This window comes from Carassius auratus, unplaced genomic scaffold (genome assembly GCF_003368295.1).
Source record: "Carassius auratus strain Wakin unplaced genomic scaffold, ASM336829v1 scaf_tig00034732, whole genome shotgun sequence".
Lineage (NCBI taxonomy): Eukaryota > Metazoa > Chordata > Actinopteri > Cypriniformes > Cyprinidae > Carassius > Carassius auratus.
In genome coordinates, this window is record NW_020526173.1 from 227,641 (window position 1) to 241,480 (window position 13,840).

The window sequence follows — 13,840 nt, forward strand, 5'->3', positions numbered from 1 at the left end:
TAATAAATGCAATTTGCAATTTAGGCCTGACATTCTTTAAGGCCCCATTATACTCAAGTCGAAGTTGTTTTTCATTCTTGTTTGGGGTTAAATAGAAGTTAAAAATACCTTTGCAGTGGTATACTGTTTCTGAATATCCCATCTTAACCCACCGGCTGCTGCTTGTGTATTACTGTATTTTTCAGACTATAAGCCGCACCTGAGTATAAGTCACATCAGTCCAAAAATACGTCATGATGAGGAAAAAAACATAAGTCGCACTGGACTATAAGTCGCATTTATTCAGAACCAAGAGAAAACATTACCGTCTCCAGCCGCAAGAGGGCGCTCTGTTTTCAGTGTAGACTACAGGAGCACTGAGCAGCATAGAGCACCCTCTCGCGGCTATAGACGGTAATGTTTTTTCTTGGTTCATGTCTCTTAGTTCATTTCTTTTGGTTCATTTCAAATAAATTTTGATAAATTCGCAGGACCAGCCAAACTATGAAAAAAAGTGTGACTTATATAAGAATTAAGCAAGAAATGTTGAGACACATATGACTGTGATCATGTCTCCAAAGAGATGTTGCCATACCGACAGGCTATAAAATCATGTATGGTGTCGCCTTAGAATTATGCAAATTAGTTTTAAGTGTTGTGTAAAATACTCCAGGTCTACCTGGGAATGAATTGTAGTTCTGTCAGTTTACTTAATTTGAATGTTTAATTTTCCTTGTATAGTATAGAATTTTGATATGTATTTGTCTTTATAAAGGCACTGTTGAAGGATTTCAAACATGGATCGAGCACTGTGAGAATAAAATGGCAAGTATGTGTAAATTCACCAATCACTTTATTTGGTCTATGACACAATGTTTGATTGACTAAGAAAGATTTTACTAAAATTAAAATAATTGTATTGCAGTTCACTTCAGAACTGCTTAACACAGCCAAAAAATTAGCAATACATTCACATATAAGGTGGATTTTTGAGTGCTCTCAGAAGATTTCTTATAGCGAAGTAATACCATATTTGTAAGTGTTTTTTAATAAGCAGCAACCATGTATATCTTGGCAGGGCTCGAAATTAACTTTTTAACTTGGTAGCACTGGTGCTCCCAACATCAAAGCGTTACTCACCAAAAATTTAGGAGCATCACAACTATAAATTCTTAACTTAAATGTAGATTTTAGATTGGTTAATATTAGCAGTCAATCACTCAATCACTGCTTTCCGCTAACTACTGCGATAAAAAGAAAGAGCCGAAGAAGAGATAAAATTAATAGAACACTGACAGATTTCTTTTGTAAACAATCTAAAGTTAAGCTCTTCTTTGGTGAGGATTAGGATGGTGTATGCAGTGTTAAATTTTAAATTCAGCCAATTGCACGGAATGGCTGGCATGATAGGGGTGTGCAATATTGACAAAAAAAAAATCTCTATATTTCCTTTGGATTTTATCAATAATAAAGAGTGTTACTGTTCTGATATCTTGAGGACTACTATGGATAGCGTATTCCTACATATATGTTAAACATTTTTCATAAAGTGTAGTGTAGGCCTATAGTAGGCTGTGTTATGTATCCTGATTGACTTTATGATTAGTTAAATCTGTTTTGCACATGCATCGCCACAGAGTTAACCATTTCAGACAGTACAGGACTGCCTCTGTCTCGTTCACTTCACATCTGTGGGCGTTACGCACAGCTCTGTGTGGCCCAGGCACAGCGCCAAGATTCCAGTTTTGGATGGGCCAGACCAATTGTGGGTGGGTCTTAAATTAAAAATGTTAAAAAAAAAAAAAAAAACGTATCAATGCTTAACCTAATAAAAAAATATTGACTAATATAGCCTACTGTTATATTATCTGTGCGTATACATAATATAGATTTTAATAGTTTGATGCTCTTCAAATATTTTGTTGCATTGTTAAAAGTTTCGGTGCATAGGACAGACCTATCCGCGATCGCTCTCCATGGTTCTGACCAAAGAAGAGCGCTTTGGAATCTCCATTAAGCATGAAACGCATACCTGGGCTGCGTTTCCCAATAACATTGTCTCTTAGCGTGCTACGAAGACTCTTAAGGTATAACTTAACTACAGGTATACTACCACTAAAGGTATATTATTGCTAGGCGTCTTCAGGGCTATCATCCCCTCGCGAGGCAGAGACGCTGACGCCCTCCTAGCAACGGCGCTGTTTTTGGTAAAACATGATTTTGACGACTTCATTAAGTTTTGTTTTATAGAAAACTCTTTTTAAAAGTTATTCATTTTGTATAAATTGAATTTCAATTTTGACCAATGTTTTACCAATCAATTGCCCGTAAGCAAATATATAGCAGACAATGTAATAACCATAGTGTAATTGACAGAATTATAAAAAAATATTTTGCTAACTAAAAGTTAAAGATTTTTTGTGTCACGCATGCATCCATGTCTATTTCCCTCTTACTAAATATAAAACGCATGTGGACTGATATTTTTCCAATGTCTGGACTCCTTTATATATATATATATATATATATATATATATATATATATATATATATATATATAGACGTTTCAATATATTGGTATTAAATGCATTTTCTGAGAATTTATATTTCAAGTTTTTACTGCAAATGTTGAAATACATGCTCTTTGGTCCATCAGTGCTCGAGTCACTGATCACATTAGAATAAAATATCTCATTATAAAATACAAAATTTACTGATTTATGAATGTATATGCATAGTTCTCATCAGTCAGAAATACAGAAACGCTTTCATTTGTTGTATTTTTGATTCTGAACAACAAAAGAGCGAATCATACCACCGTCTGCAGTCGTGCTTCAAGTCGAACGCACCCATTTTAAAATCGTCCACAGCTGAGCATCACGAGAGGCGGCTCTGCGCCAGAGCGTGCATGTGAATGAACTGTACAAAGTCATTTTCAGATGCAATAAAAAAAAAAAAAAACCTGGATAGCCTAGATTAGGCCCATAGAAGTCGTCAAAATCATGTTTTACCAAAAACAGCGATGTTGCTCCCCATGCAGTCTTCTTTGCCGCATCCATCTCTACATGCAGACTGAGCTCGTGCGTCATCATCATGCCAGTTATTCAGCCAATAAAGTGTAGGCCTATGCATTTCAAAAATGTGTCTAGTACTATATAATTTACAAATGTTTAATTTTCATTTTAATTTCAAAGGACCCGACCAACCGCGACCCGAATATCATAAAAAATATATTTTGATGACTCGTAACCGTGGGTGACCACAGGCACCCGCTCATTTTGGATCAACCCGCGCATCACTGATATGTGTGTGTGTGTGTGTATTTATGTATGTATGTATGAGTGTGTGTATACAGCAGTGACCGTAATTAATTTTTTCCAATAAGTTGAAATTGATTTTAGCCTTTTAATGGTTAATTTACCTTAAAGCCTTTTTTTTTTAACTGTGCATTTTTATTTGTCAAATTCTTATATTAAATCAGTCAATTTTAATAACATATTTGGGCTGTTATCAAGCAAATTAATATATCAATCAACAAAATTAATCTTTGCAGTGCAGAGGAAACACAGAAGCTGCATCTAAAATGGCACTTGGATGAATTTACACAGATTAATGCAGGACATGAACGCATTTAACCTGCAGTTACACACGCATAAATATTTTATTATTGTAGACATAAAACATTGAATACTGATATTTTAAATATTTGGAAAACTTTAAATGTCTCTGTTAATAAGTGAGTCATTGTGAATGAATCAAATAATTTAACAAATTATTCATTCAGGAACAAAAAGCCCTCATGTTGCTCAGAGACACAAACAGTAGGGGTGGGCGATATAGCCTGAAAATGATAACACAATATTTCAAGAATATTTGAGATATTTAAGATGAGATACAGGGCCATAGCTGGGGTTGGCGGGGCTCCGGTGCAGGTTTTACCAGTGAGCCCTGTTTGAAATAGTGTAAATGGCACAAAAATACAAATTAAACTGTTTAATTTTTTTCATGTTTGTAGGTGTCAAGGTACAGAAACTGAATAATCAAATGTAAATAGCATTGCATAGACTTTACTGTATAAATTCAATATAGATTAAATCTTGTTAAAACAATGAGTGATTTTTTTCCCCATTTTATATCTTGAATTAACATTAAGGACACTGACAGCAGATAGGTGCGGTCACTTTAAGAGAATACATACTGACCTCAACTTGGACCACTAAATAAATAGACTGCTATTGTTATGCAAGTATGAGGGTTATATTACTTCGTGTACAGGTCATTTCAAGAGTGATGAACATTTATTTTCATGCATTTTAAATGTTTAAAAATGTGAAAAACCACTCATTGCATCACACCATCTCCTGACTGCATTACTTGTAAAATATGGTCTTTATGAATTGTGTGTACATGGTTATAAGTATAACAGTTTATATTTCATTAATTTAGGGAAATTAACAAATGTCTTAGCCCTCAAATGACTATTTGGCCAAGCTTATTCCTTTTTGAAAACCAAAATGTTATTGATAGTGTAAAAAACATCAACTTTGAAGCAGATGCTGATTGATGGACTAGCATTACTCAACATTACTTCCAGCAACACTACATTCAATGAAGGTAAAATAGTAAAAAAAATATAATAATAGTTTTTAAATGGAACAGGAATCGGAACCTGCAAATTTGTATACTGTAATATGTTGAATTTTGACATTGCCAACCTTTAAGTTGACAATAGGTAATAAACGGTATTGAGCATTGAGTAGTTGAGTATTATGCATTTTTCCTAACCACATTTTATTAAAAAGTTGTTTAATGATTTTAATGCAACCAGAATCTGAACCCGAAAATTTCTAATAATTCATAACCCTACTCCTCTATGCCGGCCTTCTGAAACTTGTCGATTTTACAAAGCTCATCATTCTGAACGGTGTTAATTTCGTTGACTAAATAGTTTCGTCATTATTTTCGTCACGAATATATTTTTGCGGACGAAAACGAAGCGAAAACTAAAAAAGGAGGCACTGATGGAGACTAAAACTATGACTAAATTGATTGACATTCTCGTCAACGAATAAAGGACGAGACGAAAATAGACTGTGACGAAAATCAAATCAGCAGACGGGAGAGAAGCAAGGAATGAACAAAAGAACCGGCAAAACGGAACAGACTGCATGAGAGAAGAGAACCAATCCGAGCCTGACTTATTGAGACGTGAAGCGAAGGTTTTCAGTTTTTAAATGAGCTCCCGGGAAGTCGGCATTTGAAGAGGTGATGTCTAAAAGAGCGACAAAATGTCCACAGCTAACTTCACGTTTGACGACGAACAAAACAAAATAAAGTGTAAAGCACGCGGAGCGCTCATTCGTTGCAAGAACACAACCAATTTGAAAAGACATTTACTGATGAGCCACCCGGACATTTTCTCAAATGTAATTTCACAACGATGTTCTTTTGTTTATTGAGCTAAGCAAAATTGGAAGACTGCAGTGCGTAGATGTTGTAGCATTAAATATTACGAACTGAAAAGTACTGTAAAATAGCCCCTTCTTCAAGTTAGATGAGAGCACAATACTAATACGTAATATTATGATACATACATTTGATTAATACTAATGTTTAGTATATTTTATAATGTTCTACTTGTTGACGATATCACAAATATTTCTATATTAGTCATGTGAAACGTGAATGTTCACAATCTATCATTATACATACTAATCTAGCAATATTGTAGTTTTTAAAACATACAATATTGCTAGACAAATGAATACCTTATAAAATCTTGTTACTTTTTTTATCCACCCAACTTATTAAATATTTACTTTAAATGTATGCACTTATTGTTCAGCTCAGCTGTAAGCTTTAAGGTCCTGGACCTAACTTTATTTTTCTTTTATTGATGGTCAATTGGCAGCTAGTTATTGTTTACATTATCATGACAGTGTTTGTTGCTGCATAAAAGCTTTGGAATCGAAATAAAGACACAGTTGTGTTGAAATAAAGTTGAATTTGTGTTTTATATATTTTGGTTGTTTGTTTCCTATACCAGCTGTAAAAAAATTGTCTAGTAAATCTGTTATTGATTTTAGTCTTATTTTAGTCGACTAAAATACCAAGCAATTTTAGTCGACTAAAATAAGACTAAAATTAAAACAAATCAGATGACTAAAACTTGACTAAAACTAAAAAGAATTATAGTCAAAAGACTAAAACTAAATTAAAATTTCGTGTCAAAATTAACACTGGTTCTGAAAAAGCGAGGTGTCCTCTGATTGGCCAGCTATCCAGTGAGTTGTGACTGGCTGAATGACTCAAGCGTGTGACAGAAATGTTATGCCAATTAACATACTATGCCGTCTCCCAAGCCAGCACAGGAGACTCAGTTCAGCTGCTCTGCATGTGCACACCCCATCATCAGTTCTCTTTTAGCAGTTAAATCAATGTACTGTTAGGAGTAACTGAATAACTCTGGATATTGGTTTATTTCATGTCAGAGGGAGTGTAAGGGCATGTTTATAAGACAAATAACTTATGTGATTCATGGACTAGTGCATACTGGAGATGCTAACAGTTTCAAATGATTCATTTCAGTTTGGTGAACTGGTTCGACTGGTTCATTAAGAAGATCTGGCTATGCTGGGTACACACCAAAAAAATCTTTAATATCTTACAAGATTTTCAGAATGTGATAGACCACAACCATGAGGATAAAAAATCCTAGATTTAACCATTTTGCACAAGATCCCGGGCCCTTATGCATAGGCAGTCCTGATGGGACCCCCCCATACTATTTTAGTTTTTTAATCAAGTTTTTTAAATAGTTCTCCATCTCTCATTCGCACACTGTGCTCAGAGTAACACTCATGCTCCCTTCCTCTCTTCACTTCCACCATCATCCTCAATCACACCTTCTCTTTCTCTACATGAAGGATACATTTAACCTCTTATCCTAATTATAACCTACTATAATAAAACACACTACGATGTTAGTGTCACTTAACACCTTTCAGTCAGAATGGCTAAACATGGCTTGCTTTCATTTTGAACTATATTAGCTCACCTTGTCTCAGCTCACCTTGCAAGCCTTTATTTGTTGTAATTTTGATGAGTATGGCTTACAGCTATGAAAACCTTTTCACAATATTCTAATTTTGAATTTGGGGTTTTTGTAAGCTGTAAGCCATAAATAATCATCAACATTAAAACAACCTAGATAGTAAAATTTGTGGTTAAACTTAAGTTAAAGTAACATAAAACAATACAATAGTTATTTTACTATATCTTTAAAAAAATTTCATTATAACATATTTTTTATAGTCATCATTTGAAGGAAGCACAGTAAGTTTCATAGCTTTATCATGTTCAGGAGCCATCATAAAATTAAAACTATCATAACCTATAAATCAAGCTTGCAATTCTTAGTACCAATAATGGCCACCAGATGGAGCTATAGGATTACTTTTAAATAATTATTGTATAAACGAGTATGATTGAAATAATTTATAGAAATCTTTCAAAGAAAAATATGTATTTTATGTATTTTACTCATAAAATGACCCTCCCTGAATTAGAATAACATGCTGAAGTATTGTGAAATACTGTATATTAAGAATAATTCTTTATAGGCTTTATGGACAGATAAGTTTTGAGTGACTCTTGAAGGATCAGCACCACATCCTCTTTTACCACTGTTTAAAGAATTTATCTTACAGAACCGGTGCGAATGAATTTTGGATAGCTTGAATGGTTTTGTCGTGGTTATTTTTTTAAAAAACTGTAAAAAAGGAACCAGTAAATGTCTTTAATTTTTTAAGTGCAGCTTCTGAACACTTAAAAAAATGTACACATAGAAGACAAGTCATTCTGAGGAAATATGCATAGTTTCATGACTATACAACACTATATGGATGATAGAAAATTAAACTATCATACATCTGATGTCCCTCTGTCACTGTGTGTGTGTAATGTGTGTGTGTGTGTGTGTGTGTGTGCGCTGAGCAGAGAGCTGCACGGGTCCGATTTTGTAAATCCATACCCGCAGTTCTTAAAACCGCATCCGACCCATTTTGTTCTGACAGCAGCACTAATTAAAATCTGCACGCGACCCGCTTAAAAAAGAACCGACACCCGACCCGCACCCGAAATCAAATCAGTTAAGCCAATCACATTAGACACACTTTTTTTGGAATTTTATTGCCAGGTCATACATAAGTTATTTATGGAAAACTGTTTTTAAAAGCTAAATAAATAAGTATAATAAATAATATATAATAAATAAGAAGCAAATACATAGCAGAAAATGTAATAACCTTAGTGTAATTGACAGAATTACTAAAAAATATTTTGCTACCTAAAAGTTAAATATTTTTTTGGGTCACGCATGCATGCATGTCTATTTCCCTCATATTAAATATAAAACGCATTAAAAATAATGCGCGAGCATGAATCTCTCCGCTTGCATGCACATTTCCTTTACTTTGTCACAAAACGCGTCCTCTGCTCAAACTGTGTCCTGTGCACTCACAACTCTCTCTATGCTCATGCGATAGATATTCATTCTTTTCACACCTTTTTACTTCTAACCTTTTCTGTTCACATCTTTTACCATGTGCAGTGTGAATGCTCTGAAACATTAACATGGGCTCTGAAAAAAATATGCATTACAGCTAGAGCTTGTGAACATGGCCTTGCATAGGCATATGCACAGTCTGTCCTGTTCTCGTGCTCCATTTAGGAATGCTTCATTCGGACTGGTTCAGAAAGCAACGCCAAACGTGCAGTGTGTAATACCTATCATGGCCACCACCAGATGGAGCTATAGGATTAATTTTAAATAATTGTTTTAGAAACGTGTATACAGCATTTAAATCATTTATACGAATCTTTCAAAGTAAAATAATATGTATTTTAAAAATCTAATGAATTTTAATGGTAATATAGTTTAATATAATAATTTCAGAAATGTTTATAGATCAATAAAAGTATTTTTAAAAATGGTTATAGATCAATAAAAGTATTTTTAAAAATGGTTATAGATCATGAAAAGTGTTTTGCAACAATTTATAATAAGCTCTCTTTGGTTTACATTAACTAACAATGAACAATCTATTTTTCAGATCATTTATTAATCTTTTTTTATGTTAGTTATTCCTATCTTTAAAAATATTATTGTTCATGTTATTTCACAGTACATAAACTAATCTTAAAATAAAAATGTAATTTAAAAAATTATTATTAATAATGTATTAAAATATTTTAACTAAGCTTTAATTAACATTTATATAAACACTTATATTGAAAGAGACTGAAATGGAAGTAATTTTTACTTTTAAAAAACGCTTATAAGACACAGTTAACGAATGCAGTGAGCAGATGAAAGGACAGAACAACAAAGATATATAGTGCACCCTTTTGGCAACAGGAAGTGTCATATTTTACACTGTGGCAAACTACTCCTAGACATTTTTTGTGGTCAGTCTATCTTGAGTTTTTGTTAAAGGTCGTGTCCATGGCGTCATGACAAAATTGATGTCTCGCCATAGGAAGAGAAGTTGTTGCAACTCAGGCATAAAATATTCGATCTTCCCCAAACTTCAAATGTTCGATAATAGTCTTGGCCTGAACACATCTGAAGGAAAATATTCCATTATAATGATAGCGCCACCTGCTGGCAAAAGGAAGATTGGCACATATAAATGACTTTGACATATTCCGCTTATATTTACGACTTTAAATGCATATTTCTCGCTGTTCGCCTTTTTTTAATAAAGCCGCTTGCTGGCGGTGAGCCCGGGTGCGAGGGCCCGATCATCACTGCTTGCAGCTTTAATTAGGGCCCGAGCACCGATGGTGTGAGGACCCTATTGTATCTGCTCTGTTTTTAGGGCCCGAGCACCGAGGTGCGAGGACCCTCTTGTATCTGCTTTGTTTTTTCTTCTTCTTCTTCTTCTTCTTCTTCTTCTTCTCCCGAATGAATCACATTTTTGAGGGCTTTAACATGCTCAAAAAGTCATGAAACTTTGCACACGCGTCAAACCTGGTGAAAATTTTCGTCTGATATAGGATTCAGAAGAGGGTGTGGCAAAATGGCTCAACAGCGCCACCTATACCAAGAAAATCAACAGCCTTCCAGCTATGTTTCACGTACATGCACGAAAATTGGCACACATATGTAACACACCAATACCTACAAAAAAGACTCTTGGAGCGAAATTCTAAACCCAACAGGAAGTCAGTTATTTTTAATATTATGAGCATATTTTGTGTAATTTTGTTCATTTCCATGTGTTGTATTTTAACGAACTCCTCCTAGAGAGTTCTTCAAATCAACACCAAATTTGGTATGCCTAATCTAAAGGCCTTTGGATGTTAAATTGTGAAGATCTTGAGTTTTCGTTGAAGGGCGTGTCCGTGGCGGCCTGGCGAATTTCGATGATTCGCCATGAAAAATGAAGTTGCTATAACTCACACATACAATGTCCAATCTGCCCCAAACTTCACATGTTTGATGAGACTCCGAACCTGAACAGATTGACATGCCCATATTCAGTTATAGTCATAGCGCCACCTATTGGCAACGGGAAGTGACATATTTTACGCTGCGACGAACTACTCCTAGAAATTTTCTGACATCAATGTCTTTTTTGTGGTCAGTCTAATCTAAAGGCCTGTGCGATGTTCAGTTGTGAAGATCTTGAGTTTTCGTTAAAAGGCTTGTTCATGGCACCCTGGGCGAAGTTCGATGTCTCACCATGTGAATAAAAGATGTTATAACTCAGGCATAAAATGTCCGATCTTCCCCAAACTTCACATGTGTGATAAGAGTCGTGACCTGAACAGATCTGCAGGCCAATATTCCACCGGGTGTGGCAGAATGGCTCGATAGCGCCACCTGTACACTTTCAACGGAGTGTGCCTCGAGCTATGTTTCACGTACATGTACAAAAATCATTACACACATGTAACACACCAATACCTACAAAAAAGTCCCATGTTACGAAATCCGAATCCCATCAGGAAGTCGGTTATTTAGAATTTTCTTTGCAAAGTTGGCGTTGTTTTTGCCATTTTCAGGGGTTGTACTTTAACAAACTACTCCTAGAGATATATTCAGATCAACACCAAACTTGGTCAGTTAAATCTAAAGGCGTTTGCGATGTTAAATTGCGAATATTTTGAGGTTTCGTTAAAGGGCGTGTCCATGGCGGCCGGACAAATTCGATGTTTCGCCATGAAAAAGGAAGTTGCTGTTACTCAGACTTACAATGTCCAATCTGCCCCAAATTTCACATGTTAGATAAGACTTCTGCCCTTAACAGATCTACATGCCCATATTCAGTTATAGTCATAGCGCCACCTGCTGGCAACAGGAAGTGACATGCTGTATGCTGTGACAAACTACTCCTAGAATTTCTTTGAGATTAATGTATTTTTTGTAGTCAGTCTAATCTAAAGGCCTGTGCAATGTTAACTTGTGGAGATCTTGAGTTTTTGTTAAATGGCATGTCCATGGCGTCATGACAAATTTTGATGTCTTAGCACAGCAAGAGAAGTTGTTGTAACTCATAATTAGTTCGATCTTCCCCAAACTTCACATGTTCGATAAGAGTCCTGCCCTGAACACATCTGAAGGCCAATAGTCCATTATAATGAGAGCACCACCTGCTGGCAACACAAAGATTGGCACAAATATGGAGTAAAATTTGATATATTCCACTTATATTTATGAGTTTAAATGCATGTTTCTCACCGTTCACCTATTTACTAAAGCCACTCGCTGCCGGTGAGCCCGTGTGCGAGGGCCCGTTCATCGCTGCTTGCAGCTTTAATTAGGGCCCGAGCACCGAGCTGCGAGGACCCTCTTGTATCTGCTTTGTTTATTATTAGGGCCCGAGTACTGCAGTGCGAGGACCCTATTGGAATTGCTCCGTTTATTAGGGCCCGAGCACCGATGGTGCGAGGACCCTCTTGGAATTGCTCCGTTTTTTATTATTATTATTATTATTATTATTAGGGCCAGAGCACCGAAGGTGTGAGGACCCTATTGTATCTGCTCCGTTTATTATTATTAGGGCTCAAGCCCGAAGGGGCGAAGAGCCCTATTGTTCTTCTAAGGATTATTCTTGTTATTAGGGCTCAAGCCCGAAGGGGCGAAGAGCCCTATTGTTCTTCTAATTAGGGCTCAAGCCCAAAGGGCGAGAGGCCTATTGTTTTCCTTAGGATTATTTTTTATTATTATTATTATTATTATTATTATTATTATTTAGGGCTCATTTTTCGTCAAAGTTGTGGGGGCTTTTGGGGTCCTTAATATACTCAAAAACTCTTGAAAATTTGCGCACACTTTGGAATCTGTGGCCTTTAGGAGCCTGCAGAAGCTGGGACCCGGGCGTGGCACAGTGGCTCTACGGCGCCCCCTGGAACACAGTCAGAAATGTTGATGTATAGCTCACACATACTTGCACATATTCATATGAAACTCAGTACACATATAGATCTCATCGTGCCGAACAACTTTCGTATTGCATGTCATAGGCTCCACGCAACAGGAAGTCAGCTATTTAGAGTTATGTAAAAAGCGCATGCTCTGGAATTTGAAATACTTGTCATAGGTTTTTTGCTCGATTGCCGCCAAACTCGGTCAACATGATCTCAAGACACTGGGGATGAAAAATTGCCAGGGGATTTTTGATATCTCGAACGGTTTGCTCGTGGCGAGGCGTTGAAATTATGGCGAGAAATGAGAAACAGGAAGTGTCTAATACCATCCACATACATTTCCTGATTTTAATCAAACTTCATCAGATTATTCGTTGTATGATGTCGATCGCATATATGTGACTAGTAGGAGTCAAAGTTATAGCGCCACCAACTGGCAGAAGGAAGTGTGTCATTTTCAAAATGATTTGAATTCAGCATCTTATTATTACTTGATTTGCTTCAAACTTCATCAGAATAATGTTAAAACACAGCCGATATAAACCTGCAAAGGGGATATTGATATCTAAAAAATTGTTGCCGTGGCAACATGTCAAACTAGAATACTTCTCAGGTGATTTTGAGGCAAATAACATACTTAGAATTTCACAAAACTCTGAACACACATCAGTATTTCTGATAGGAACTTAAATTGTGAATGGATTTTGGATAGCTTGAATGGTTTTGCCGTGGTGATTTTTTAAAATGACCTTACAAAGGGAATCATTATTGTATTTTTAAATTGCAGCTTCCAAACACGTCAAAGAATTTTTTCATACAGATGAAAAAGTCATTCTGAGGAAATATGCATAGTTTCACAACTTTACAACACTGTATGGATAACAGAAAATTAAAAAACTGTCAGACATCTCATCTCACTCTGTCCATCTGTTTGAGTATATGTGCTTCAGACTTCCATTGTCTGAGAGAAATAGCGCCCCTACAGGTTCAATTCCCGAACTTTTACTTTCACTTTTAAATCGGTTAAAAATACAAATAAATACCGGTTCAGGGCTCATGGATAAATTATTTCTGGCCAGAGATACGTGAGAAATAGGAGAGATGAATCACCGCTGTGATCAGGAGCGTCTGGAGTAAAGAGCTCAGAGAAAACGAATTTATTCCTGTTTTAAAGCTTTTAAAAATAAATTATTACAGCGATATCACACAATCAACCAATTAGAACACACCAAGAGCTAAATTCAGATGTTTTTGAACTGTTTGTGTGAAAATGAAATATTTGTGGCTGCCTATCTGAAATCACCGCCTCCGATCAGCGCGTACAGTGTCGAGCTCAAAACAAACGAATTTATTCTGGTTTAAGAGCTTTTTAAAATAAAATATTACCACAAATGCACACAATAAACCCACTGTAACACAACAAGAG

The 13,840-nt window shown here is 35.7% G+C and overlaps 1 protein-coding gene across 3 annotated transcripts in view; it reads left to right on the plus strand.

Annotated features, from left to right (window-relative positions):
• Window positions 1-13,840, plus strand: part of sugt1 (SGT1 homolog, MIS12 kinetochore complex assembly cochaperone) — a 102,410-nt gene that overhangs the window by 50,584 nt on the left and 37,986 nt on the right. For all 3 annotated transcript variants that reach the window (XM_026253657.1, XM_026253660.1, XM_026253658.1), the window contains exon 6: window positions 755-808. In XM_026253657.1, the coding sequence (XP_026109442.1) occupies window positions 755-808 (54 nt within the window). The remainder of the gene's footprint in view (window positions 1-754; window positions 809-13,840) is intronic.